Source organism: Neomonachus schauinslandi, chromosome 1, assembly GCF_002201575.2.
Source record: "Neomonachus schauinslandi chromosome 1, ASM220157v2, whole genome shotgun sequence".
NCBI classification, from domain to species: Eukaryota; Metazoa; Chordata; class Mammalia; order Carnivora; family Phocidae; genus Neomonachus; species Neomonachus schauinslandi.
The window spans coordinates 201,905,516-201,933,456 of NC_058403.1; the positions used below are offsets into that span (position 1 = coordinate 201,905,516).

The 27,941-nt window shown below is 56.6% G+C and overlaps 1 protein-coding gene across 7 annotated transcripts; it reads right to left on the reverse strand.

Moving 5' to 3' along the window:
• Nucleotides 1-709: 709 nt before the first annotated feature.
• Nucleotides 710-27,814, reverse strand: FCHO1 (FCH and mu domain containing endocytic adaptor 1). 7 transcript variants are annotated; one of them, XM_021683270.2, is made up of 29 exons: nucleotides 24,605-24,639; nucleotides 22,962-23,006; nucleotides 22,641-22,744; nucleotides 22,123-22,193; nucleotides 17,904-17,995; nucleotides 16,826-16,900; nucleotides 15,802-15,943; nucleotides 13,903-14,055; nucleotides 13,554-13,658; nucleotides 12,189-12,287; nucleotides 12,000-12,096; nucleotides 10,527-10,571; nucleotides 10,333-10,411; nucleotides 9,798-9,822; nucleotides 9,413-9,470; nucleotides 8,794-8,972; nucleotides 8,683-8,707; nucleotides 8,228-8,279; nucleotides 7,591-7,682; nucleotides 6,962-7,237; nucleotides 5,019-5,131; nucleotides 4,819-4,906; nucleotides 4,555-4,663; nucleotides 3,706-3,861; nucleotides 3,251-3,383; nucleotides 2,598-2,797; nucleotides 1,904-1,959; nucleotides 1,374-1,538; nucleotides 710-959 (listed from the first exon to the last, which is right to left on the reverse strand). In XM_021683270.2, exons 4-29 carry the CDS (start codon nucleotides 22,147-22,149, stop codon nucleotides 937-939), a joined length of 2,664 nt encoding a protein of 887 aa, XP_021538945.1. In that variant the 5' UTR covers nucleotides 22,150-22,193; nucleotides 22,641-22,744; nucleotides 22,962-23,006; nucleotides 24,605-24,639; the 3' UTR covers nucleotides 710-936. The 7 variants fall into 7 exon arrangements, with proteins under 7 accessions (XP_021538945.1, XP_044777893.1, XP_021538944.1 ...); XM_044921958.1 differs by lacking the exon at nucleotides 6,962-7,237; XM_021683269.1 differs by lacking the exons at nucleotides 710-959; nucleotides 22,641-22,744 and adding an exon at nucleotides 27,758-27,814 and having other exon boundaries at nucleotides 1,291-1,538; nucleotides 24,605-24,709.
• Between the last annotated feature and the right edge of the window lie 127 nt (nucleotides 27,815-27,941).

Consider the following 27,941-nt stretch of genomic DNA (forward strand, 5'->3'; position numbering starts at 1 on the left):
ACTCAGGCCACCCCTTGCCCACGCGCACCACCCCCCACCCTGGCTTCCCACTGCTGGGTGCTCCTTCTATATTAGGTTCTCTCCAAAGGGCGCAACCTCCCGACAGCCCCCCAAGTGAGGTGGGTTGCAGAAGCTGAGAGGAAGCTGAGGCCAGGGAGGTTAAGTCACTTGCTCACAGTCACACACAGCCCCTGGTGGCCAAGCGGGCTCTACACCCAGGCCTTTTGGCTTCATAGCTTCATGGCTTCCAAGAGCCCTGTCCTGCTCACAGCCATGTCCCAGCTGCCTGGCATCCAGTAGGTAGTCAATCAATGTTTGTGGATTGACTAATGGATTCCTCTCAGAACTCACAACTCCCCATTCCTTTGCGTGGGATGCCCAACCCCATCTTGCAAACTCTTATTCATACTTCAGAGCCCCATTCATAAAGCCCTCTCCTTAGGAAGAGTCTGAACCCCCCTCTGGGTTGCTCTAGGCCTTGCCCCTTCCACCAGCTCCTCACAGAGCTCAGATGTCCATGGAGCTTGGGGTGTCCATGTCTGGCTTTTTCTCCCCCCTGGTGCCACCTTGCACAGGCTGGGTGAAGGGAGGGTGGGGACGACGGGGAACATTAAGGATATTACATCTTCCCCACCCATCCATCTTCCCTTCCTCTCCTCTCTGGCGCCGTGAAGGAAATTTCCTGGAGCAGGAAAAGACTTATTTATTTTATTAGAAAATAAAGTTTATTCAAAGAACATTAAAAGTCCAAGGACCTGCATGGGAATTGGCTTGAGCAGGAGGGAATCTCCGGCTCAGCCGGGCTGGGTGTGGGGCTCCTCTCCACGGAGTCAGGGCCCTGAGGGAGGCCAGGGTGGGATCCCAGGGTCCGGCAGGAAGGCAGGGATCAGTCAGTGAGCACCAGGACACAGTGCAGAGCTGGGGGCCTCTGCAGGCTCAGCAGCTCACCAGGTACATCCCTGTGGGGGTGGCGCCGTGAGCGGGGAGGAAGGGAGGGCCGTCCCTTGCCCGACCCTGGGATCTCCCGATCCTCCTCCAAACACCCCTGTAACTCACTGTTCCCACTGCCCCATGGGCCCCAGCAGCCCCTTGCGGGGGCAGGAGAATGCGATGGGGGCAGTGTGGCCGTGCAGCTTCTGGCTCCCTGCCTTGGGTCCTCGCAAGGACACCCTACCGGGGCCCTTCGACCTCCCACTCGCGCCCACCATCCTGGGCCTCCAGGGTCCAACCCCCACCAACCTTCCCAAACACACCCCAGATGCCCCCGCCACCCCCCTCCCCCGGCACCTTGGCAGAAGCAGGGGGTGGAGCTCAGGGCCTGGCATGGTCCTGGCCTCAGGGGTGGGCAGCGGCAGGGTGCGGGGGGAGAGTACCTGTGGCAAACCTCCTCTTTATAAGCGACATGCGGTAGCCACTGCCCACCAACTCCAGGTCCACGCCCGACAGAGTGGTCCCCTCGCTGGTGAACTGAGCGGCCACAGGGCTGGGTGTGCTGGAGCCTGAGCATGGCTCCCAGCTGGCAGATAGGTGGCCAGAGCCTGGGGAGGCCTGAGGTCAGCCGTGCCCCAGCCTCAGCCCCCATCCTGTTGGGACCCGGGCTCTTCCCAAACCCTTAGATCTGTGGCCTCTATCCATCTCTTCTGACCTCCTCTTGTGCCCCTGCCCCTGCACCCTTTTCCTTTGGCCCCTCAGGGCTATGTGTAAATTGCAAAGGAGTCCTGCCTCAGGGCCTTTGTACTTGCTATGGCTGCCCCCCCCACCCCATCCTCTCCCACAGCTTTGTCAAAGCCCTTTTAAGCTTTCCTCCCTGTCTACACTTCTCCCCAGCACATCCCCAATTCTCATTTTAAACAAGCCCCTCCCACCCGAACCCCCTGCGATCTCACGCACAACCATAACTCACCCCCTGCTTCAGACACATCTGGCAGCTTCCAAAGAAGTCGCTTCTCCTCCAGATTCCTGGCATCAAGAAAAGCTTGGTCAGGTCTCTCCCAGAGAGGACATTGGGAGCCGAGGGTCCCAGCTCGGTCACCTCTCAGCTCCATGACCCCAGCAAGCCAGGTCCTCTCCCTTGCCTCAGTTTCCCCATCTGTAAAATGGACGTGGGGTTTGGAGCAGCTGGCCCCCGAGGACCCCACAGCCTTGCAGCATTTTTAGTCCTTCAAGTCTGGCTTCTTCGTGGCAGTTCCTACCTTTTGTACAAAACAAAGGCAACACTGTGGGGTGACTAAGAGCCCAGGGCAGAGAGTGGGCAGCTGGGTTCACATCCTGGTGTGACGGCCGATAAGTGACTTAGCCTCCCTCTGCCTCCGTCCCCCCTCCACAAAGGGGAATGATGGCGATCCACACCTCAAGGGATTGCTAGAAGCCCTGAGCCAGTCCATGTATATAGAGCATGTGGACCACGCCCAACACACAGGAAGCTCTTGGTGTCCGATATTATTATTGCTAATAATGTCACCCTTAGGTCTAAGCAAGGGATGCTGATGCTGAATGGTCGGACCTATGGTGGACCCTTTAGCTGCTGCATCAAGGAGAGGTCTGGGAGGGCTCTAGGGTCACCGCCGAGCCTCCTTTGGCCTCCCGCACGCCCTCACCAGGTGGCGGCTGGCTGTAGGCGGATGTTGGTCACAGGCTCCCCCACAGGCAGCAGGATCTGGACGTTGGTGAGTGGTGTGGGCACGGCCGTGGCACCGGGCCGGTAGCTGTACTCCACCGAGACCTGAGTGAGGGTTGCCCCGCACTGCCAGTGGGCGCTCAGCTGTAGGGGCACAGACTGGGGACCCGGGCGGGAGAACTAGGAGGAGCGAGAACGGGAGAGGGGACACAGCTTAGGCCGTCCTGTCCTGCCACGCCACACACTATTCAACCCCACCCCCGGACCCTGCCTCGCAGTCTCTCAGACCCGACTCAGCACTGCCTATACCACCCCGTGGGAGCCTCTTCCTTCTGCCTCAGAGATGGTTTTGATCAGAGTCTGTGTGACACCACGTTTCCAGCAGAGGGCAAGAGAGTGCCTCATTCTGACAGAGTTGCAGCCAGGGTGCCGGCGCAGGCTCCTGGGATGGGGCCTCTCCTAATTTATACAATGGTGCCACCTGCGCTGATGGGGGCCTGCCCTCCCCCACTGCCTACCCCCCCCCAGCTCACTCTGCTCTCTCTACCCCTGGCCTCCACGTCCGCGGCCTGCTCACCCTGCCCAGCCCCAAGCCCTTCCCTGCGCCCTCTGCCCTGTCTCCCCGCGGCCCACCTGGTACCGCAGCAGCACTAGATTGTAGTAGGAGGCGGCCGGATTCTGCTCGGCCTGGCGCTGCAGGGCCTCGGTTAGAGCCGCCATGTTGAGCCAGAAGTCTTTGGTCTCAGGGTCGCTCTGGGAGGGGTCGCTACAGAGACCAGGAATAATCACCCCAACCCTTGGGAGACACCTTCCCAAGGCCCTCAGCGTCCAACCTACCCCAAGGGCTTCCTGCAGAGGCGGATTCCCTGGCTCCCCTTGGGCCCAGTCAAGCATGGGCCCCCGGAGGTGGGGGGTGTGTGGGGGGACACGGAGAAGAAAAGAACAATGAGGTCCGGAAGGGAGAGTGATTTGCCCAGGGCCGCACAGCAAGTCCCAGGAGGCAGAGCCCGAACTCACAGGTGGGGAGATCCTGGACCCCACCAGCCTCTGGGACCCCTTCCTCTGACCCCCGACTCGTCCTCCAGTACCTGAAGAGCAGGTCGGCATTGGGCTGGAAGTGCTCAATGGCGGACGTGTGCACGAGGCGGAAGCTGAGGACAGGTGGGGGCGGGGTCCCACTGAACACACGCACGATGCCAGCCGGGAAGGTCATGGTCAGCTCCCCAGTTACTCGAGCCAGGCAGCTGGGGTTGGGGGCGGTGAGGAGACTGGGTGTTGGCTCGGGGCTCTCCCGGCCCCACTGCAGCTTGCGGCTCCCCAAGCCCCTCAGAAGAAGCGAGGCCCTGACCGTGCCCAGCGTCCTCACTCCCAACGTCAGCTCCTTGCGTCCTTGCCTGGACAGCAATCCAGGCACCAGGAAGAAACCACACTGGGCTGAGGGAGGCAGGAACGTCCCCCTCCCTAGGTCTCTTTACCCCTAGGCCACCGGGAAGCTCAAAGCAAAACATTCAGTTATAGAACTGTCCTCACCTTGGGTTTCAGGCCTAATAGTCTCCCATTTGTGGTTTGATCTTAAGGTCTTCCCTGCTGGGCGCTGCCCCCAGATTATTCCTGGCCCCTCAACTCCTCCTTAACCCAGTCTTCCAAGGGTCTGGCCTCTGGTCCTGCTCCCTTCGGTGTGAGGCCCAGAGCAGCCTCAGAAGAGCTGCTAACCTGTGGTCACAACGAGGCCTCGCCCTTACTCTAACACCCTCCGTGGTTCCCACTGCCCTCAGGACAGGGGCCTGGTTGCTTGGCTCAGAGATCGAGGCCCTTCCACAGTAAAGCAGATCAAGGAACACACCTGAAGGCTGCCTCTCCTGGAACCTAGACCCAGAGGCCCCAGAGAGTCCTGTTTGTCCCCGTCCTCGTTGGCACTGTCCCCCATCACTGCGTACCTGGGGCTGTGGCCTCGAAAGTAGGCATGGACGTATTCGGTGAAGGCAGTAGCTACAGGCAGGGCATCCTGGGAGCCCAGGACCACAGGGCTGGGTCCCCGGGAGATTCCTGGTGGGGGCGGGAGGGAATGGGGACAGACAGAGTGAGCACAGGTCCCAGACTCCAGAGCCCACTTTCTGCCAACACCTCACTTAGCCACCCACCCAGCACCAGAGAGGGTGAGAGCGAGGCCCAGAGAGGGGCCCGGGGCCTCCCCACCATACCATGTGCCGTCTGTGATGGGAAGCCGGGCCGGTCCGAAAGCGTGCTGGCGGTGGAGGAGCCCAGCGGGGAGGGGCTCAGAGACCGGGACTGGGGAGGGAGACAGGCCAGGCTATGACGGCCCGGGAGCAGCACCCTGATGCTGCCCGCCCCCCACCAGAGGCGCCCCCAGCCCCGCTCCTGCCGTGCGCCCTCCCCCTACCAGGTCGCCGTTGCTGCGCGTGAGGGGGCAGGACACCTTCCTGGTGCGGGCTCTCCGGGGGGGCGCCGCCAGGCCGTCTCTGGCTGCAGGGTCAGCAGGCCCGGGCATCGGGTCTGGGGAGGGAGTGACAGACAGACAGCTGTACAGCCGAGATGCTGCCGTGGGCCTCTCGGGCCTGCCCAGAGAAGGAACTTCTCCCCAAAACTGGGAGTTGGGCTTATTCGGGGGAGACCCCCTGGGGCTGAAGTCTCGGGGCTGCAGAGAAAGTGCTGGACAGGCCTGCAGAGGCTATCCACAGCCCTGAGCCCCCCAGACACTGGGCTGATGGCCCAGGAAGGGATTACTGGGGATACGTGAGCAAGCGCTGGATGCTCCGGATGCTCGGGAGGCAGGCACGGCTCCAGGGGCGGGGGTGGGGGGACTGGCAGAGGATTTTTATCCAACATCAGCGATTCTGTGACCCTCATCCTCTCCGAGTATGAGTACGACGTAGCCTCCGACTCTGGCCTGAGTCTGAGTCTCACCCGCGAAGGTCACTGATCACTGCCTAACACTCAGGTGCCCTGTCGGCTCCATCTACAGCTGCCTGCTCGCCCCCCGCCTACACCCCAGGTGTGCTCCCCTCTAGCCCAGGGCTTCTCAACAGCACTGCTGACACTGGGGGCCCGAGCAATCTCTGGGGGGGTCGTCCTGTGCACTGTGGGGTGCTGACCAGCATCCCTGGCCTCCACCAGCCAGGCATCTGTAGCACCCATTCCTCTAGTAGTGGCGAGCTAAGATCAGCGGTGACATTGCCAAGTGTCCCCTAGGGGGCAGAACCGGCCTGGTGGAGAACCCCAGTTCTATAGGGAAGCTCAGACACCCGCACTTGACTAGTCTCCTCATATGCTCCACACTCACATCCCTGGCAACTCCCATGATCCAGCTCCAAACCGGCTCTTTCTCTAATCAAGGATGGTGCCAAGCAGCCCTGTCGCCACTGCTGGGGACCTCATGGGGTCACAGCCCTCTGATTCAGGCCCCCCGCCCCCCCACTGGCCTCTTCCTCCCAACCTGCAGCCCTGTCCCAGCTCACCCTGGGCCCTCCCGTCTCCCGGGCGGCCTCCCCTCCTGCTTCACACAGCTGCCCATGGGGTGCTCCAATCTGGCCTCCCCCCCAAACTCAGGGTCCACTGGCCACCTGACATCTAAAGGCCCAGTCTCAACATGTCCCCACTCCAGCTACTTCCACCCTATATTCCCTGCCCCTTCTGGCCCTCCCTGGAAGAATGCCCAGCTGCCCTCCTATGCTCCACCCCGACCCCTCTGCTCTCTCCCAATGTGTCTGCGTGCCCGCTTCTCCCCACTGTTACCCCATCACCTCTTCCCTAGACTCACTCACCTCACCTCCCTGGTCTCCAGCTCCCACCCCCAGGTGGACAGAGGGTGCCCATAATCTGAGTCACGTGCCGCCCTTGCTCTGCTCACAGCCCCCCCTTTCTGTGGCTCAGGCCTTGCTAGGGTAAAACTCACATCATTCCCAGAGACTACCAGGCCCTGCTCGGGCCCATCTCCCTCCTCTCCCTCCTTTTCCCTGTCATCACTCTGTTTCAGCTTCACCCGCCTCCGAGCGGTTCCTCAGAGGGCCTTGTCAGCTACCACCCCAGGGCCTTTGTACAGGATGTGCTCTAGGCTGGAAAGACCGTGCCCCCCCTGTGTCCAAACGGCTCCTTCCTCACCTCCATCAACTCTTAGCTCAGAGGTCACCTCCTCAGGGAGGTTCCAACCTTCTGAGCCCTCACCAGGCACCTGCCACCTCCACCTTGTTCAATATCCATTTCATTATTGTCCCTGCAAGGGTGAGGGTTCTGGGCTGTGTCCCCAGCACCCCATTCAGGCCCTGGCCACAGTGGTGCTCAGTCGTCCCCACCCAGGGCTCTGATAACTCTGACTCCTGGACTCACCTCCTCCAGCCACAGCCTCCAGCCCCCAGGGACCCGGGGATGGGGCGAGGGGCTGTGGCGAGTCCGACGCTGGCAGGGGCCGTGTCCCCCTCGACTCGGAGGCCGGTGCCCTATAGCTAGGTGGGCTCTGTGGGGTGCCCGGGCGGGGGACCCAGGAATCCGGGGAGGGGCCAGGCGCCACGTGGGATGGCGAGTCCAGGCCGGAGTCCTCCACATTCTCGGGCGACGAGGAGGAGAAAGGTGAGGGGCTGGAGGTGAAGCCGAGGCTGCTGGAGCCTGGAGGGGGGGCGGGGGGGGGTGCCAGCTCCAGACCCCGCCCACATGGAGGCCCCGTCCTTCCTCCTGCGGGCCACGCCCACTCAAAGCCTCGCCCACCCATCAGGCCACGCCCTCTGGTCGCTTCCATTTCCGCGGAAGCTCCGCCCATCCACCCACTGTCACCTACACTACTACAGAGGGCTCGCCCACTCACGCTGTGGCCCCGCCCACCACCCCATTGACCAGTGACCCACACAGGACCCCCCAAATGCTCCCTCCAGCCTGGCCCACCCTCCCACCTACCCTTGCAATGGCCCCACCCAGCCCCTGCTAGCCAAGCCTGTGCCCCTGAAGCCCCCTACCGCCATCACCTGTAAAGTCTTCGTGGTCAAAGGCCGACTCTAGGGGCGGCCCAAAGAGGTTCTTGGAAAACTGCTCATCTGACTGCAGCTTCTCTGCACAGCTGTGGACGAGGTGGACAGGAGGGACGGTTTCTATCGTTCCTATGCCTCCTCCCTCCTCAGGGCCTTTGCACAGGCTGGCCTTGGTCCTGACCTCTCGTTTTCCCCGGCTCTCCCTGAGGCCACATCCTGCTCTCTTCAAGTCTCAACTCAAAGTCCCCCACCCCCACCCCAGAGCAGCCTCCACCTTCTCAACTGAAGCTGCCCACTGGCATCTTCCCCCACATTGCCTGCTTTGTTTCTTCATAGCACCTGGAACTATCGAACATGCTCTAACTTATTTGCTGTTCCTAAAATCTGAGCCACTAGAATGCAAATCTGAGAAGGAAGACCTGTCTTGGTCATCCGTCTCTGAACTCGGAATAGCACGAGTACACAGCAGGTGCTCAATAAATGTTCATCGAATGAATGACTAAGTGGTTCCTCAAAAACAGCATGCCCTCAACTCCCTGCCAGGCTGATGAAGCGGGGGAGGAAAGAGGAGTTGGGGGCAGCCCCCACCGCCCCACTCAATGTTGGCGAGATGTCCCACTGCTGTAGGACCTACCTGCTGGCTCTTGGGGCAGATCGAGGCCTTTGTGGTTTCCCAGCAGCGTCCCCTACAAGAGATGCACCTCCCTGAGCCTTCCTGTCACCCTGCCTACTGTTCCCCTCTCTCCCCGCCCCCCTCCCCCGCCAGCCACAGAACAAGAGACTAAGGCTTAGAGCTATCCAGCCAGCTGCCCAAGGTGACCAGCAAGTCAGGCAGGGAGGGATTTGAGCCTGAGCCAACCTGTCTCCAGGTTTTGGCTTCTTTCCCAGCTTGGCTCCTTCCTTCAGCTCTCATTTAATTCTCATAATGACCCCATTTTATAGAAGAAGAGACTGAGGGTCAGAGTGGTTAAGCAACCTGCTGCAAGTCACACAGCAGAGCTGGGATTCAAACCCACACTCACACTCCAGGCCCAGCCTCCCCTCCATGTGCTCCTCCCCAAACCGAAGACCCCTTAACAGGCTGCTCACGTGCAGAATGGCGTTTCATGGTGCCCTGTGGACAAAGTGGGTGGCATCAGGCCGGGCGCGTCCTGCCAGCCCCCCCCCCGGCCCCCCCAGAATACCCCTCCTACGCCTCACCCCTGGGGCAGGAGGAAGGATGAGGCTGCCGGCCGTGGCCCTGAGCTGGGCAGCAGCCACCTCGGGGCTGCAGGCGGGGGCACGGGCAGGGGCAGGCTTGATATGCACATAGAACTTGCGGGGTTCCTCATCATCGAAGTCCGAGTCACTGGAGGAAAAGCGGGCGGGCTCCGCCGTGCGTGCGCCACAGTCAAGGGACCAAGCAGATCCCAGCATGGGGGTCTCCCTCGGCTCAGCCCTCAAACCCGCCCCTTCCTGCTCACACCTTTCAAGGCCCTACACAAGCCCATCTCTCCCCACTTGCCCCCCTTGCCACGGTGTTTTTGCTTCAAGTCTTTGCATGAGCATGCCCAGCCTTCACTACCAAACTCTCATTCAGATGCTAAACCCCAATGCTGGTGCACCCTCCTCCAGGAAGCCCTCTGGGCTCCTCCTTGCTCCCTCTTGCTCAGCCCTGACCCCACAGGGCGGGTGTCTTTATTTGAATCTGCTCCGTCTACACCGCAAGCTCCCCGCAGGGTGGACACAGAGAGGGTCGCTATTAGTGGAGGGATCACTGCGGGCAGAGCTTTGTCCTTGCTGTGCCAACAGTTGCCCCCAGGGGGCACCAGGAGGATATTGTTCTGGGTCGCATCAGGCCGGACAGTGAAACCTTCTTCATCCACCTCTGGACACGTCTAGGGGGACAAGCAGTGAGTCAGGCTCCCCGCTACTGAACCTCCCCCTCTCACCCTGCCACGCACCCTCCCACCTCTGGGCCCTGACTCAGACCTAAAAACAGCCCCAACGGCAATAATAGTACTGCCTGTCTTGAGGTGGTAAGACTGACGGGCAAATTGAGGCTAAGTGGGGACATCAGTCCCTCCCATGTGGCCCACAGGAGTTTGCAGCTGAGATGAGACTGAGCGCCTTGAGCTCCAGGCTTGGCTTCCAGGCTTGGGGGCCGAGGTGGGATTGAACCCCTCCCACTTGCAGCCCGGCCCAGCCCCTCCCATGGTACTCACCCCTGAATCGGGCTCCAGGGAATCTCTGGGGGTGGAGAAAGAGACGCTCATTTCTGCTCTCCCACCTCATCTGCACGCCCCAACCCCCAACGCTGGACATGGCACGTGGGGGCGGCCCCTGGGCTGCGATGTTGTCCTGAGCTAGTCCCCCGGGTGATGGGGCTCAGGGGTTTGCCTGGGGCTGGGGGCCGTGAGTCTGGACTTAGCTGAGCTCAGGGTGTTCTCAAACAGCTTGGCAGGGGAGGAAGGAGCCCTGGAGCTAGTCTGACGGGCTGGCTTGAAAAGGTAGGGAATGTAGGGGCTAGCCTCGGCAGGGAAATGATAGGGCTAGCCATGGCAAAGGAAGAATTTTGGACTAGGTTGGGCAGTGGGCATATTGAGCCAGCCTGGGACAGAGGTTCTCCTGGGCTAGCCTGGAAGAGGGATTCTCAGCTTCTGGGATAGGACACTATCTTCTGGGATAGGACAGCCTGGGAAAGGGGGAAGGGATCCCGGGCTAGCCTGGGCCAGGGCTGGGCAGGGGGTGTTTCCTCACACAGCTGCAGGTGGCTCTCGCTCCCGCCGGTTCAGTCCTGGGAGGCGAAAGGCCTTGGCTCCCCGCAAACGTTTCATTGCTGAGAACAGATGAGGGGGGGTGCAGCTGAGCCCTGGGGGTGCCCCCTTCCCCTTCAGATCTGCCTCGCTCATCCCCACCGTCCAGCCTGGGCATCCAGGCCCAGACGTACTTGCCTTCCTGCAGGGCAGCCGCACTGTACGCCTCAAAATCCAAAGGCCCTGAGATAGAAGAGAGTGAGAAACTCAGCCTGGCTGGGAGACCGGGCCTGGGAAGGAGAGCAGCACGCCCTTGGACTCACAATGGCCCCTGGGTCTGAGTTCAAGGCCAGTCAGGGTCCAGTGCACAAGCCGAGATGCTGAACAAGCCCCAGAGATGGTCATGAGGGGGATGGGCCAGGGGTTCTGGTCCCCTCTTGGGATGGACCAGCGGGGGTGATGCCTGAGTTACTTTTTTTACTTCCAGCATTTCTCACAAGTACTTGAGTGGGTCAGGGGATGGACCATGAGTCTGTGCGGTGGGCTGAACCTCAAGTGCCAAGATGAGGAGCTGGGACTCTCTTCAAAGGTGATGGGGAACCATGGAGGGTATATGAGCAGGAGCAGGGTAGGACAGATCTGTGGCCAGTTTAGAGCAAGACTGGGGCCATACACCAGAAGATATGGCCTGAGCCAGGGCTGAGTTATAGAGACAGGAGGGATTAAGGACAGTTGTTAGTGGGTAACTTGGGGACATAAACTGTATACCAGCATTTATTGAATGCCTACTGTATGCTAGGCACACACTTTGCCCTTTACCTGCATCAAATTACTGAACATTCATAACTTCATTAGGTGGGGATTATCATCATCCCCACTTTATAGATGAAGAAACTGAGACTCACAGAAGTCAAGACAAACATCCAAGGTCACATAGCAAGCAATGAAGAAAAGACCCAGACTCAGATCTGACCCCAAAAGTTTTGTTCTCAACCCTTCCCCGACCCCTCATCTGGACATTTTTTTCAAATTGGTCCTTTGCTCAACAATCCTCAATGGCTCCCTTAGGCCCTCAGGGTAAAGTATGAACAGTTGGGTCTGGCATTCAAGGCCTCTCTAGTATCTGGTTGTAAGAGATTTACATATAAGATGGGGCACCAAAGGACCCCAGGCTGGCTGAGTTGGAAGAGGACATGACTCTTGATCTTGGGGTCATGAGTTGGAGCCCCACGTTGGGTGTAGAGATTACTTAAAAAAAAAAAGATATATTAAAAAAAAAAAGATGGGACATCAAATCCTTTTCCTGTGTGGGCTGCGGAATTAGATTTGTCATCAGCCCATTTTTCTCATGAGGACACCAAGGTGCAGGGAGGTTCAGTGCCCTGCCTCTTGAGTATTGTTCTTTTTTTTTTTTTTCTAAGATTTAATTTATTAATTTGACACACAGAGAGAGAGAAGGAAAACAAGCAGCGGGAGTAGCAGAGGGAGAGGAAGAAGAAGGCTCCCCACCGAGCAGGGAGACTGCCACGGAGCTCAATCCCAGGACCCCAGGATCATGACCTGAGCCGAAGGCAGACGCTTAACCATCTGAGCCACCCAGGCACCCTGAGTCTTGTTCTTTCCCCGCAGCTGCGGCCCCTAAGTCTGACCCCCACTGATGTCCCAACTCACCAGGCTTCTCCCGGCCTGTGCCCTTGCTCTCTGCAAACTTTCTCAGGAGCATCTCCACGCTGACGTTCTCTATGTTCTGCTTAAACTCCTCATGCACCTGGGCCAGGTGAATGAAGTGTGTAAGTGGGCACAGCCAGGGCTCCTTGCCTGGAACCCTTTGCTTTGCTTCCCACCCCTGGCGCCACTCACCTGCCCAATCTGCACATGGGTGTCCTCCACCGAGTGGGCATAGGAGCCTAGCAGTGCCTTCATGTGCCGCAGGTGGGTCTCCTCCATGGCTTGGAAGCGCTGAGCCAGGAAGGGAGAGGAAAATGGGAAGGTGGAGGTCACAAGGAATGGCCAGGTGATCCAGCCTGACCAGTCAGAGTGTTCTAGCCCCCTGGCCTCAGTGACTGGTGTGGGGAAGACCCAAGGAGTGTCTTCCCTGGGACTTTTGCTAAAACTATGGGAAATGAGACACTTTTATACCCTGAGTCAATGAGTTGGTGGGATTCATATGGGGCTGCTGGTGACCAAATTTGCTGTACACACACACACACACCCATATACACACCCAGGAGGGCATCTCTACTTGAGAGTGAAGCCCCCAGGGAGAAAAACAGACTCAAAAAGCAGAGAGGCACAACTTCCTGCCAACATTTGAGTACCTGGATCCAGCCATGCCTGAAGCTCTCCCCTCAAACTTTTCAGTTCCCTGAGCCTATAAATCAATCTTCCTTGTCAGTTTGAATGAAGGTTTCTATCATTTGCAACTTTCTATCACTTGCAAAGTCAGGAAAAAAATCTGATTCCTAATCCTGAGATTCCAGTCTGCTTTTTTATACATTTGGGTAAACAGAGTCCCAGAGAAGTACAGTGTCTCATAAAGAGGTTACATAGCTGGTGAAGAATGGAGGCTGGAGCAGAACCCAGGTCTTTCAGCCACCATGAGCTGTTAGTAGACTCCCGGCTTCTAGACCCTGCCTTGCCCTGTTCAAAAACCTTGTCAATAATAATAGAAATAGGGGCGCCTGGGCCGCTCAGTCAGTTCAGCAGCAGATTCTTGAGTTTGGCTCAGGTCATGATCTCAGCGTCGTGAGATTGAGCCTTGTGTCGGGCTCCGCACTGAGTGTGGAGTTGGCTTGAGATTCTCTCCCTCCTTCTCCCTTTGTCCCTCCCCACCTCAAATAAAAATAAATAAATAAATAAATAAATAAATAAATAAATAAATCTTTAAATAATAATAGAAATAATAATACCACCTAGAGTGGTTTCTATGCACCTGGTACTAGTCTGAAAACTTCCCATGTAGGGACTCATTTAATCTCCACAAAAACTCTACAAGGCAGGTACTAACTCTGTTCCCATTTTGAGGCACAAAAAGGCTTTGGCTTTTGAAATAATAATGCCAACAACAATCCCAATAGCTAACTGGCTCTAGAATCCCATGTCTTGAAACCTGTGATTCTAAGGCTCTGGGGAGTCGAGGGTTTCAGAGATTCTGGACTTCCGAGGCCCGCAGATCCTGGGCCAAGGACTGTGTGGGTCTCCCAGGTCCCAATGCCTGGTTCTTACCAGAGCCGAGTCCAGCATCTTCTGCTCAAAGTCAGAGCGGGCCGAGTTGTACTTCTCCACCGAGCGCCGCAGGTTCTCTGCTGCCTTCTTCGTCTTCGTCTCTGCCTACGAGGCACAGGGAGGGGATGGGGGCGGGAGGGGACACACGGGGCATTTCTTCCCCTGGGGGCTCATCTTCCAGCAGGTAAACTTCTTGGGGTGCCCAGGGTGTGATGACCACAGAAGGTTTGATGACCAGTGCTCTGGGATATGTTTTCATACTCCCATCAGGCAGCCCTGCTGCCCCTCGGTGCATTGCTTGGACCTGTGAGGGCTCACAGCAGCTGGGGCCCTATGACTGGGGGCCCACCTTGTCCATCTCCTTCTGGCTGGTGCTCTCCCTCCGCAGCCGCTCCTGGTCCATGCAGCGGTTCAGGTAGTTCTCGCGGGACTTGGGCAGGAGCTGGCTGACACCTGTGAGGACCTGCACAGCATCCAGGGTGCCCACGGCTTCCTCTTTGCACTGCAGAGGTGGGGAAGGGGGAGTGTGGGTTGCATGTGAAGCCCCCGCCCAGGTGCAGGACCTGAGCAGATCACAGGGGCACAACGTGAAATTCCCAGCTTCCCAAACACTCTGTGGGGTTCCCGGTCCCATGGAGTACCTTTTATGAGTATTCTATTAATTTCAAAAATTTTAACTTTTTAAAGAGGGAATATTTACAGAGGGTTCCTATTGCAGGAAGTTTTAAGGGGGAGCTCAGGAAAAAACCTCCCACTGTCTGATCCCCAGCCTCCCAGGCCTCTGCCTCGGAGGTGATAGGTCTCCAGAAATAATCGGCACATAGACCAGCAAATGTGTTTGTTCTAGCCCATTTTTTTTAAATGACAAATAGGCACAATCTCTGTTTAACTCACAGCTTTTTTGGCTTAATAATCTATTCCCAGGATTATTCTGTATCAACCCACAGAAAACTTCCTTGTCCCCCAGTTTTTTTTAGTAGGCTTCACATTGGGCACACCCCTTGTCCCCCAGTTAAAAAAAATCATGGTGGGGCGCCTGGGTGGCTCAGTCAATTAAGCATCTGACTCTTGATTTGGGTTCAGGTCATGATCTCAGGGTTGTAAGATCGAGTCCCATGTGGGGCTCTGCACTGGGTGTGAGCCTGCTTAAAATTCTCTCTCTCCTTCTGCCCCTCCAACCCCCTCTCCCTCTCTTCAAAAAACAAAAACAAAAACAAAAAAACTCTTGGTAAAACACACATAACAGAAAATCTACCATCTTAGCCATTTTTTTTTTTTTTTAAATAGGCTCCACGCCTAGCACGGAGCCCAGTGCGGGGCTCGAACTCATGATCCTGAGATCAAGACCTGAGCTGAGATCAAGAGTCAGACGTATAACTGACTGAGCCACCCAGGTGCCCCTTTGTCCCCCAGTTTAAGAAAAAAAAATGGTAAAACACACATAACAGGAAATCTACCATCTTAGCCGGTTTTTTTTAAATAGGCTCCACACCCAGTGTGGAGCCCAACACGGGGCTCAAGCTCTTGACCCTGAGATCAAGACCTGAGCTGAGATCAAGAGTCAGATGCTTAACTGACTGAGCCACCCAGGCCCCCTTACCATCTTAGCCATTTTTAAGTGTACAATATTAACTACTAACAACTCCCTTTTTATTTTTATTTTTTTAAAGATTTTATTTATTTGAGAGAAAGAGAACGAGCAGGGGGAGGGGCAGAGGGAGAAGCAGACTCCCCACTGAGCAGGGAACCCAATGCGGGACTCGATCCCAGGACCCTGGGATCATGACCTGAGCCGAAGGCAGACACTTAATCGACTGAACCACCCAGGCGCCCCCCAACTCCCTTTTTAAACAGGAATGGGTATGGTTCTGCGGCCAACAAAACTTTATTTATTGGCACTGAAATCCAAGGGTCATAATTTTCACCTGTCATGAAATCTTCTTCTTCTTTTGATTCCCTCCCCCCAACCATTTAAAAATGTAAAAACCATCTTATCTCTCAGGCTCTACAGCACCAGTCTGGATTTGGTCCGTAGCCCATAGTTTGCAGAGCCCTGGTCCAGAGTTCTGAGTCCAAAACTGGACAGTGCTCAGGTGTGTGGGAGTCTGGGTTTGGTGTTGTGGAACTGACAGAATTCTCAGAGGCACACACCAGGAGCGGGGGGTTCAAAGGCCCCAGAAGTTCTGGGATCTTTCCAGCCACTGCCGTCCCCCCTCCACCTGGCTGCGTAGTGCCCACCCGCACACACCTTCTTGTGCATCTTGAGCTGCTCCTCGCCGTAGCGGAGCACGTCCTTGATGAGGTCCTGCAGCTTTCGTGTTAGCTCCAGGTGGCAGAGCGCCAGCTTGTCTGAGGAGACGCGGAAGACCTCCCAGAGCGGGGCGAAGGTCCTGGAAACAGGTCACACCCAGGGTCCAGCAGGCTCACCCCCCCCCGGGATCCCCTCGGACAGCAGGCACCTACTGTGTGCCGGGCCCTGCTGAGCACCTGCACCACAACTACAAGGCAGGCCTGAGACAGATGGGGAAACGGAGGCATAGGAGGTTCCACAGCTCACCCAAGGCCCCTTAGGAAATGAATATCAGAGCTGGAATTTAAACCCAGGCCCTGAGGCCCTAGAGTCCTCACTCCGGACTCCAGGGCCTAGCTGATACTCAAGGGCACCCAGGCCCTGCAGCCATGCCAGTCTCTTTGCTCTTCCTTGAACATACAGAATCCATGGTTGCCTCAGGGCCTTTGCACTGGCTGAGCTGCCTCTCAGCGTCTCCGACCCAGATACCCCTGTAGCTGGCGCCATCTCATTATTAGGGTCTCAGCTCATGGAACCCATGCCAGAGGAAGCACCTGACCTCTCACGCTTCTATTTCATCCCCTTCCTAGAGGCTTTCACCCCAGGAAAGGACTTTTGTTCATGTTTGCTGTTAACATCTGTTTTGCCACACACCCCACAGGTAACATGGCATGACCACGGCATGAAGGTGACTGGGGGCTTTATTTTGTCTTGATTGCTGCTGGGTCTCGAGTACCTAGAATGGTGCCCGGCACACAAGAGGTACTCAGTAAATATGTGTTGAATGAATGATTGAGGTTGTAAGTGAATGAATGAATTACATTCCTCGGTCCAATTAGCCCCTTAAGGGAGGGGCTGGTTGACTCCCTAGTCGACATATCACTTGTGTGAAGAGATGTCCACCCAAGAGTAGGCTCCTGATACCCCAGGAGCCTTCCGCCTTGGGGACCCCCCCCCCCCGCCTCTGCTCCAGCCCACTCACCCCACGGGGGTCCCATTGCTGGCCAGCTTGGAAAGTTTCGCCATCGCCTTTGAGTAGGTCTCCTCGATGGTGGCCCTGAGTAGAACAGAGGAAAGATGCAAAAGGTTCTGGGCATCCTTGGGAGACGCTCCATCCCCCTGGGCCTCAGTCTCCCCATCTCAAGGAGGATGGTAGAGTCCCCAGCCCGGGAGAGGCATTTCGGAAAATGACGGGCACAGGTAAGTAATACGTTTTAAAAACAAGAGTGGTAGGAACAGCCGTAGTAGCACCAGCTCAAAAACAGCTGGAGCACATTCTATAAACGCTTGATACGCCTTGTCTCGTTTAATTGCAGGAGGCGAACTCCTATTTGCTTCTTCCCTCTGGACAGACATTGTTAAACGCCTACTTAACATCCACTCACATTTGCGCCCGGATTAACAGAACTTCGATTTTTGTTCGGGGAGCAATGTGCCCAGTTACAACCAGCTACCCACGGAGGCATGTTTGTGATAGAAGCACCCACAGGGCACCACAGGCAATCGCGGATGGATTCAGGAGCTGAAGGCCCTCAAAGTAAAGAACGCCCCTGTCCTGTGCAGCTTGGACGGCTCTCGCTATACAGCCACAGAGAAAAACCTGGTTATAATCTTTTGAACTCTGCTCAGATTTAATGGGCGTTCAGCTAGTGAACGGCTGGGGAGCAGAAGGCTGTCTTGCAATTTGAATTTGTTATGTCTTCTGGGATATGGATGTCGGAGCATTTACACGCCGAAACGTAGGTTACTTCATCACACATGTGTTTTATCATCCTCAGTGCATGAGACTGAGTTTTCAAAATTCCCCTTGTAAGTAGGTCATATCATCATCTCTTCAGGAGGAGGCGTCAGAAACCTGGGAAGGGTTGACAGGCGGGCATAGGGGCTGATTGTGTTGAGAACCGCTGGTTTCGAGGACATTCCAGCAGGTTGGGTGTGGCTGGGCCGTAGTGGGATGCGCAGGGGAGAGGTGGGGAGGAGCCAGGGCGGGGCCACGAGGTAGAGGAGGCTGCATGGACTGTGGGGCGTGGCCAGGGGTGGGCGGGGCGTGGGGACCTCACCTCTCCCGGATGAAGTCGGCCAGCTCCTTGGTGGAGATGGGCCCCTGCTTCACGCCGTGGTACAGAACCTCGAAGCCATGGTTCTTCTCACCCTGCAGGGGATGGGGGCGGAGACTGAGTAAAGGGGTGGAGGAGACATCACGGTTGCCTAGCAACGGGGGCGTGGCCAGAGGAGCCAACCAGCCGAAGCCCAACCCCTTGGCAGCAGTGATTGCTTCAGGCCTGAGCCAATCAGCCTGTGGCCTATCCCCTACGTCACAAGGATTGGTTCATGGGCCTTACGTTGGCCCAATCAGAGAGCAGCCTGGAAGTTTTGTCCCATGGCTGAGGGGAAGGTGTTCTCTTAACGCTTGTTGTCTCTGTTTCTCTATGTCTTTCTGCCTCTGTTTCTGTCTCATCAATCTCTTCCCCTGTTTTTCTGTCTGTGCCTTTCCATAATGAGTAATTATGTGGGCACAGGAGATATTGGAAGCCAAGTGGAAACCTTGAGATTTGGAAAGAAGTTGAAGCTGACGGAGTCTGAATAAAAAGTATGTTGAGTCGAGTTACTGGATCAAACCAAGCCTGAAAGCCCCATTTCCCTACAATGTTTCACCTTTGTGAGCCAATATAACCCCTGTTGGGTAAGTCGCTGTTTTCTGTTCCCTTCAACATGGAAGCACGCTCTCTGAGACCCCAGAGCACGGTCTGGGTCTGATGCCTCTCTCAGGACCCAGCAATGTCCAGTACAGGGTGGGGCCAAAAAGGGCATTTGAGTTTGTTGAATAAATGAACAAATGAGTTATTCTGCTGTCATCTGGGGCTGGTGGGAACAGTGCCTCTACCCGGGTGCCTCTTTCCTCCCAGTTCTGGGGTCACCATGGTGGGGGATGCCAGGGCTGTGCTGTGTGATCTGGGCAAGGTACTGTCCCTCTCTGAACTTTTAGTGGCTCCTTGATAAGATGGGACAGGGAAGCATCCACATTGCATATGAGGATGAAGTAAACACCAAGGTGATCCACATCAGGGTTCCCCAAATCCCCAAAGGCAACCCTAGTTTTTTCTAATTCGTGGTATTAGTTAACATTTTGTATTAAGTTTGCTGTTTTTCCTCCAAATACGTTGACTTAAAGAGGCAAATTTTACCATTATTCTAGCTGGGAGCCCTGTGACCCCATGCCATGATGAAAGGAATAGGAAAAAATAAGGCAATAACTGTTTTTATCCCAGCCAGATCCTGTGACATGTGAAGGGCATCATGTCCGAACACTGAGCTGCTCATCAAAAAGGGAAATCAGCTGGGGTCTGAGGAACTGGAGACATTTTAGCACCAAACAGGGCCTTGTGAGTAGGGCCGAAAGAAGAAGCTTGTGGAGCGATCTGGCATTATTTAACTCCCAACACAAATCACTGAAGTGATCCCTTTGGAAGCAGGTCCTGCGTTAATAGTGGTTTCCTCAATCTCCTCCAACCTGGCGAGTTTACCCTCCCACTTACCTGGAAACCGGAAGGCTGAAGCCAGAAGTCACAACCAGATAACCCCTCTTGCTGCATAAATGGAGAAACTGAGGCCAAGACGGGCAGACCCAACACAGTCTGATGCTCAAATCTCCCAATGGTCGCTCCTCATTCTAGAATTGTTGATAGCTCCCTATTTCCCACCAGCTGCTTAAATGCAAAGCCCTTAGCTCAAAATTGTCTTTCCAACCTTACCTCCAGCGTCCTCTTGGCCTCGCCAGTAAAATGGTTAGCAGTGCAAAGACAGGCTCTGCCTTCCTACCACCGCACCTTTGCCTGGGCTGTTCCTGCAACCCGGCTCAGCAGGCTGCATCTCTTTCCACCCATCCAAATCCTACCGCTCAAGGATCATTTCCAGGCCCACCCTCTTCAGGAACCTTCTCAGACCCTCACTTCCCTGAATGTTCAACGTTGCTCCCTCCAGTTTCCCAGGAATATGTGTCAGAGCCTCCTTTTATGCACTGGGTCACTCTGAGCTCGTGACTTCACCTCTCTGGGCCTCAGTCTTCTCATCTGACAAATGGGGACAATGACAGCACCCACCTCCCAAGGGTCTTGGTGAGATGAGGCTGGGACAGTGCTGAACCCAGGGCTTCCTGTGCAGCGGTGAGGGCTCAGCAAACAGGCCCAGCAGTCCCCGCCTGCCCCACCCAGGGGATCCTCGGGTAAGGCTGCACCAGGCACGGCCACCCCGGCCAGCATCTGGGGCTGACTTGGAGCCAACCACTGGCCCGCTTCCCAGACCTGGCAAGGCCCCCAGTGGTATTTGCCTCTCCCAGGCTGTGCTGGCAGTGAGGGTCCTAGGAGGGACTGTCTTGGGCCTGTGTCTCTTATCAGAACCTCTGGACTCCAGTCTCGCCCCTCTGCCAACCCCAGAGAGATCTTTCTAACACAGCTTGATCGTATCCCTCTCCTGCTCATACTTTGCCCATGGCTCCCCAGTGCCCTCAATGCCTTCAGGCTGCCTTGGCCCAGCGGGACTGGGGCATCCCTATCTGGCTTATTCTCCCCTAACTGGAGCCTCCTTCAGGCCAGCCAAGGTACCAGTGTCACCCAGCTAAGAGCCACCGATACAAACAATTGATTAAAAGAAACATTGCCAGTGACAGACATCCCAGGGTACTCCCTGAGACCTAGGGAGGCAGGAATTTCATCCCCTTTCCCAGATGGGAAAACTGAGGCTTGCAGACACAAAATCACTTGCCCAAGGGCTCCCAGCAGAGCCCAAATCAAATGCTGAACTCAAAGCCCTTATCCACTCTGTACCAGGCTATCTTTGGGTGGGGAGTGCCTCGGGGGTGGTTTCTATTTTCTCTGCTGATCTGAATTTTCTGCAGCAAGCTTGCGTGCCTCATGCAATTAAAAAGAATTTAAAATAAATGTAGGTGCCTCATGCCATTAAACAGACTTTAAAATAAATGTAGGTGCTGTTGTCAGGGTTCCAAAACGTGGGCAATGACTGATCATCAAACAGTTAACCCCCTTACATCGAGGCACCAAAAGGGGCTCAGAGAGGAGCAGCGCCTTGCTGGGGTCACATAGCCATTCAGAGACAAATCCAGGGAATCTGACCCTTGGGCAGAAGGTGGAGGTCAGGCCCCATCCCCCCTCTGCCCTCTCCCCACACCCCCTCCCTGCAGGTGGCAAGGGGGTGAGGCCCCTTTAAGAAAACAAGTGGCAGTAAGAGGAGCCCCAGCTGAAGAGGGAGAAAGGGAGGGAACGGGCCTGTTGCCAGGGGCAACCAGTTGCCTAGCAACAGGCTTCCTCTCAGCAAGCTCAGGGCCCTACTGGGGAAGGGGCTTTCAGCCCTGGTCCTTCCTAGACTCTTCTGTTCATACATCTTCTGTGGCTCCCTATTAGCATGGGCCTGTAAGAGGCGTCCTTGTGCCCTCAACTGGTCACCCATGTCACACTTCTGGGCTTTCGCTCAGGCTGTTCCCCCTGCCTGGAATGCCCTTCTTACATCTTAGAAAATCGCAGCCCTCAAAGCCCACAGGAAACATGGCTCCATGTCCCGACCTCTCCTCTGGTTTCCCCCAAGGCTGGGCGCAGCCCTGACCCTGAAGGGCTGAAGATTTCTGGCTGGCTCTATGTCTCCCAGATTGCGAGCTCCTTGGGGTCAGAACCAGGATGAAGCCTCTTGGGGGCCTCAGCACCTTCCACAGTTGGTTGGGTGTGGAGTGGTGGTGGCAGGGAGGGAGGGAGGGAATGAATGAATGAATGAATGAATGAAAACAAATTTGTCTCAGCCCTCTTGGGTCCCCAACCCGGAAGGCAGAGGGGTGAGGGTGGTCCCCAACCCGGAAGGCAGAGGGGTGAGGGTGCCACTAGGGGCCAAGTCAAGAAACCCCCCAACTCTCCAGGATCGGAAAGATGTGGAAATTCCCTGGCTGAAATGACCCTGGATCCTGGAAGTTCAGTCTGGCCCCGGGGTTCAAGCCCCGACGCTGCATTTTCTCACCAGGCAATTTGAGATCAAAGAATACTACTCTGGGCCTTAGTCTCCCTGTTGTTCAAGCTGTGACTTGCCCAAGGTCACAAAGCCCATGAAGTCGGAAGGTGCAGATTCAAACCCAGCCTGACTCCTCCCACTTTAACTTCTATGAGTCGCAGACCATCCACCTATCCAAGGCTCTGCCCATAAGCTGCCAAGTCCCCCCATCTCCATAAAAGGCCCCACAGCCCTTCCAGGAGCCCCCATCAAAATAAAAGTGGGTCTTACCCAAAAATGTTCCCCAAAATACGACATCCTGATGCCCTCTGTGGAGACCCCCGCAGGCTCCTGTTTACTGCCTGTCCAAAGAGAGAAGCAAATCTGAGCTGTAAAGCCATGGCCAGCTTGGGCCTAAGGAGGGGAAATTCCAATTGTCCTCCCCATGGAGGAGGAAGAGAGAGGATGGAGGAACCAAAAGCCCCAAGGCTGGGAGCATGCCAGGGCCCCTGAGATGATTCATCCCCAGGCCTGGCCCCCAAGTAGCCCCCGTTCTAGGAGGCCAGATCTGGATATAGATGCCCCAAGTCCTGTGGGGTCAGAGCTGGACTGGATAGAGGGATAGGGGCTGGGGAGCCTAGTCTAGAGGAAGGGGCATGGGAGTTGGGGCTTTCAAGCACAAATAAGAGTTCACTGGGTGGGGGGCAGAGTACTGGATGAGCTCCAGCCTAAGCAGAAAATCTCAGGGCCATTTCACAGATGGGAAAACCAAGGCTCCCCCCCACCCCCATAGAGGGGAAGCCACTTGCCAAGGTCACAGAGCCAGGAAATGACAGTAGATTTGCACCCTGGGCCAGCTGAATCAAGACCTGAGCACTCAGCTCCACACTGGGCAGCTCCCGTGGGAAAGGGTCTGCTGAAAGATGGACACTGGGACTGTGATCGGCCACATGGGGGTCGGGATCCCTGAAGTGTCCCCAAGGATCCCTTGGGGTCTCCCAAATCCCTCTACAACAGTTCCCACCCCATGCACACTCCTGGAATGGAGAGCTCACACCTCACCACGATGACCCAGTTGGCAGTGGTGTCCCCATGAGTCCCAACCCTGCCTCCCAGAAGCCAGTGGTCACCTGGTGTCTGAGTCACTATCCAGCTCTGTGCCTCAGTTTCCCCATCTGAAAAACAAGAAGGAATGCCTAGAAGGGGTCTTACTGGGGGAGTCCAGACCTCCCTGCAGAAGGGGCTGGGCCAAGCCGCCTGGCAAGGGAGGGACACTTGGTGTCCTTGGCACGTTCTCGAGGCTGGTCTTGTCACAGGAGCCCGCAGGCCTCATCCATAATTCATGACCCCTCGGGCAACTCAGCAGCAGCTGGGAGCCCAAGAGGCACAGGGGCAGCTGGGACAGGGCTTGTGACCACAAATGGGAAAGCTCCCCGGGCCTCACAAGGAAAGGACCAAGCAAGGACCTCGGACAAGGCTGCCTTCACTGAGCCTCAGTTTACCTAATCTTGAAAGTGAGTTTAATTTGAACCATTATCCTCTGGCCCCAGGTTCCTTGACTTCTGTAAGTTACCTGGCAACCACCATGTGCCCACATAGCAAGGACAATGCCAGGGACTGTGAGATTATTCAGTCCTGAGTCTGGTCCCTGAGGAGCCCCCAGTCTACGGGTATAGAGCTGGATGCAGACACACCAGTCCTGCAGGCTCAGGGCTGGGCCAAATGGAAGAAGGGACTGTGGGAGCCTTGACCGAAGGAGGGGACATGGGAGTTGGGGGGTTGAAGCATGAATAGGAGTTCACCAGGCAAAAAAATTATTCGATTCCACAAATATTCCCAACGACCACCCTGTACTGGGTAATGCTGGTGCCCCTAAGAAAACTGTCACTGGCGCTGTCCCTGAGGAAACCCAGTCTGGTGTGTGTGGGGGGGCATGCTGGGCTGACATCCCAAGGGGGAAAGCCCTCAATTCCCATCTCATGTCTTCATTTCTGGCCAGGATTTAGGCCCTGAGAATCTCCAAATCCCTTAAAGCTGTGCTGACTGATAAGGGAACCACTAATCTCATGTGGTGACTTAATTTTAAACTAAGTAAAATTAAATACCATTAACCCCCCAGCTCCTCAGTTGGGCCAACCTTGCCCCACGGCTCAGTAGCCACATGGGGCTGGTGGCTGCCATACTGGACAGCACAGGTAGAGAAAGTTCTGCTATAAGATGCTTCTTAGAGGATCTGAGGAGCCACTGGGCCCAAGTTCCCCAGAAACCGAGGATCTCACTACTGTTTTCACAACTCCGGTTAGATGGCCCCTCCCCCCACAATATACTGAAGGCCAGTATGTGTGTCGTGCTGCACCCAACCCTCCAACAGGTACCGGCTCATTCAACCTTCACAGCCACACCATGGGGCCCAGTCCCACCTTTACAGATGAGGAAACTGAGGTACAGAGAAGTAACTCACTGTCCCGGGGTCACTGTGATTTTGTCTCTGGCATGTCTGCCAAAGAACCCCTGTTTGGAACTACGACATGTGGTTCTGGGTCTCCAGGTCCCCTCTACTGCCCCACCACTGTAATGGAGGGCAGGGGGGCAGAGCGAAGCCCCCCCCCCCCCCACCCCCCCCCCCCCCGCCACAGGTTCTTGCCCGGCCCAGGAAATGACACCTGCTTCTTCTCTCGGAAACCCCAGGCCAGGCAGAGGGGGGGCCCCCCCTTCTGTTCCTGAGAGGGGTGAGGAAGGGTAATGGGGGCCTCCAGACAGGGCTCAAACTCACCGGACAGGGCAGCGAGTGGGGCTGGGGCCCCTGACAGACAGGGTGGGCACCAGGAGATGGCCACGCGGCTCCTGCTACTTCCGTCAGCACCAACCAAGCGGAGGCCTGTGTGTGTGGGGGACAGGAAGCTCACCCTGCCCCGCCTACCGCCCAGCTGCCACCTCACCTCCCCCACCAGGCCAGCACCCCTGGGACTTCCCTGGAACGGGGCCGGCCATGGATGGGTAAACTGAGGCACCTGAACCTGGGGCTCCCAGCCTGGGGCTGTTATTACCCAGCAAATAATAATCATGACCACAGTGGTGAAATAAGAGCAGGCCACACATTGCGTCTGTGCCGGGCTAAGCTTTTCCACATCTCACCACCCCGGGGGGGACCGATGATTCCCGCTTCCCAGAGGTGGAACCAAGGCTCAGAGAGGAGAGCGTCCAGGCTCCTGTCTGTACAGCTGAGAATCAAACCCAAGGCCGCATGAAAACTGTCACGGGCCCCTTCCTCTAACAAAAAAAAAAAAAAAAAAAAGAATTTAAACTATATGTTACAAATTGCATCAGCACAGAGATGACTATATTAATATTATGTATTAAAATGTATTCCGTGACCCCCAAAGCTCATCTTTTTCCCTTCTGATTTTGAAAGAAGTTAAAACCTCGTCATGGGCCTCTGAAAGTATTGTGTCCAAGACACAGGAGTCTCTGTATCTGATGGAGAAAATGGCTTTGCTCGAACCCAGGACTCTCGGCCTCCAGAGCACCAGGGCAGAGCACAAAGATGGACAGGGACTTGCCCAAGGTCACACAGCAGGCTCTCAGCTGACCAGGATGCCCCCCATCCTCTGGCTGCCCAAAGCAGAGAAGAGTCCTCCAGGGGGTGCCTGACACCAGTACCAGGTGCTGCTGCGTGCAGATCCTGCTTCAAATCCCAAAAACCTACAGCTCTGCACTGGGTGGAGCCCGCGAGCAGACCCAGGAGCAGACAGAACACGACAGGATGGAGTCAGCAAAGAAGGCAGCGCTCGCTGGCTCCAAGCCACCTGTCCAGAGCCCCTGACCTCGTGCTGTGACCTTGGGCCTACCCTGACCTCGGTGCCTCCAGGGTCCTAGGGAACAGTCCCTGACATTGTGCTCCCCCCAGACTCCGGTTTGTGCACAGTGGGGCCAGTTTGAGATTTTTCTCCTTGCCAGTGACTAGCCAGCCTCTTGGCCATGCTGTTTCAATGACCTGTCCTGTCATGAGCCTCCTCCCTTCTAGGCCCAGCCACCAGTGACCTTTACACAATCTGGCTTGATTCTCACAGTGGCGCTTCGAGGCAGTGTCTCATCTTGGCCATCACCCCAATGGGGCAACTGAGGCACGGGCCCCATGTCACACAGCGACCAGGCTGTCAAGCTCAGGAATTTTTTGGTCCTCCCCCCTAGTCTCCTCCCTCTTTGTCATCTATTTGGCAAACACCTATTGAGCACCAACTGTGTACCTAACTGCCGGGCTCTAGAGACCCAGCTGGCAACACCCTGGCCGACTCCTCTCTCTCCTCCCTGCTCCTGGTCAGCTGTGACCCCATTTATGATCACTAATATTGTAATTAGTATTATAATGACCATGTCTGTATTTACAGGGCTCCCATCTTCCCACGTCTCCTCTGATCTTCCGAGGGGGATCCAGCCCATTCCATAGAAGAATACACCAAGGCCCTGGGGGCAAAGCCACACACGGGGAGAATCAGTTTGAACCCGGGGGTGTTGGACGACTCCCAGCCCCGAGCTCACCCCTGTGCCCACCGCAGTCAGGGGACAGGCTGGCCTGGTGGCTTCTACCTCCTCCTACCCGCAACCCCACCCAGGAACTGGCTCGCCCCTGGCGTGGGTGACAATATATGGGTCAGGGTGTGCCCCAGGCAGTCCCACCGGTAAGACCAGGGTGGTGGAGCCCCCATTCCAACAATTGCAGCTTGGTAATGTGTTTTGCTGTCTGGGAGAATAGCCTTTCCAGAAAGGCCAGAGTGACCACGAATCCATTTTGCAGTGCAGTAAACTGAGGCTCGGAGGCCAGCAAGTCATGTCAGGTGGTCTCCAAACCCACTGCCCTCTCACCCCCAAACCACTGACACCTTAAGCGAAGGGGGGAGTTATCGTTTGGCATGTGGGTTTCGGAATCTGTAGAATTCGGCTTCTGAAGCCGTCATCCCCATTTTCAAAGGAGAAAACCAAGGCTCACAGAGGTGCTGTCACCTGCCCAAGGTCACCAGGGAGGCAGGTCCATCAAAGCTGCCTCCTGGTCCCCACTGCGGCTGGGGCAGGCAACTCCCAGATTCGAGGCAGATGGAGGGGCCGCCCACCCCACAGCCCTCCTCCGCACCCCACTCGCAGTCAGCCTCCGGCAAGATCCTAATTTACCTCGATTTATTTTAATCCCCGAGAACAGATGCTGCTGCCCACCCCCCACTGAGGCAGAGACCACCCCTAAGTCCATGCTTCAGGCCCTTTCAGGCCTGGCCTGGCCAGTCCCTGTTAGGCAAGGGGCCCCACACTCGCCCCCTCCCCAGAATTCCCACTTTGGGGGTCCCTGCAGAGGATGCCGGTGAAACGCCCCCCACCTCATCCTTGCGGTAGGAGACTTGGATAGAGCAGTCTACAGGAGGGGCCCGGGGACCCCCAGCTTCCTCCTCCAGGCCTATCAAGGTTCACAGTGGAGAAAAAGGGAAGGGGTTTCTTCCATCTCCGTCCTCAGGGGTCTGCAGACCAGAGCTGGGAAGAGGGAAATTGAGAGTGGTCTCCACTTCGGTTGTCCTGGGTCCCAGGCTGGAGGGAGAGCGGCACCCCCATCTTTGCAGCTCTGGAACCTACACCCAGATCCAGGCTTAGAATAAAGGGATTTGGGGAGGGGTCTCACGTCATAGCCACCCTCCTGCACGCCCCGGTTCTAGGCCAGGAGACGGGGGACTTGGAGAGGGGTCCCTCTCTCCCTCCATAGACCCCCGAGGATGGCCACGGAGAGGCGGGGGGGGGCCCACCGCGCAGCCCCCGACCCCCAGTTAGCCATCCCTCATGCCCGGCCGCGCCTTTGCCCCCAGTGGCCTCCGGGGCTACTGAGCGCGGTGCGCACGAGGGGCTGCGCGGGCCACGGGATTCGGGGGGTCCCGGGGACAGCACTCACCTCCCGAGCTCTGGCCGAGCCCCGCGCCCGCCGCCACCTGCGGCTCGGTCTCTGACACCCGAGCCGGCCCCGCCCCTACCTCCGCGGCTGCGGCGCGGCAGCAGCCTGGCTCCGCCCCCGGGGCGTGGCGTTGAGAGTCCCCACCCACAAGACGGCACCCGGAGTCAGGGGCGGGCTTGGAGTC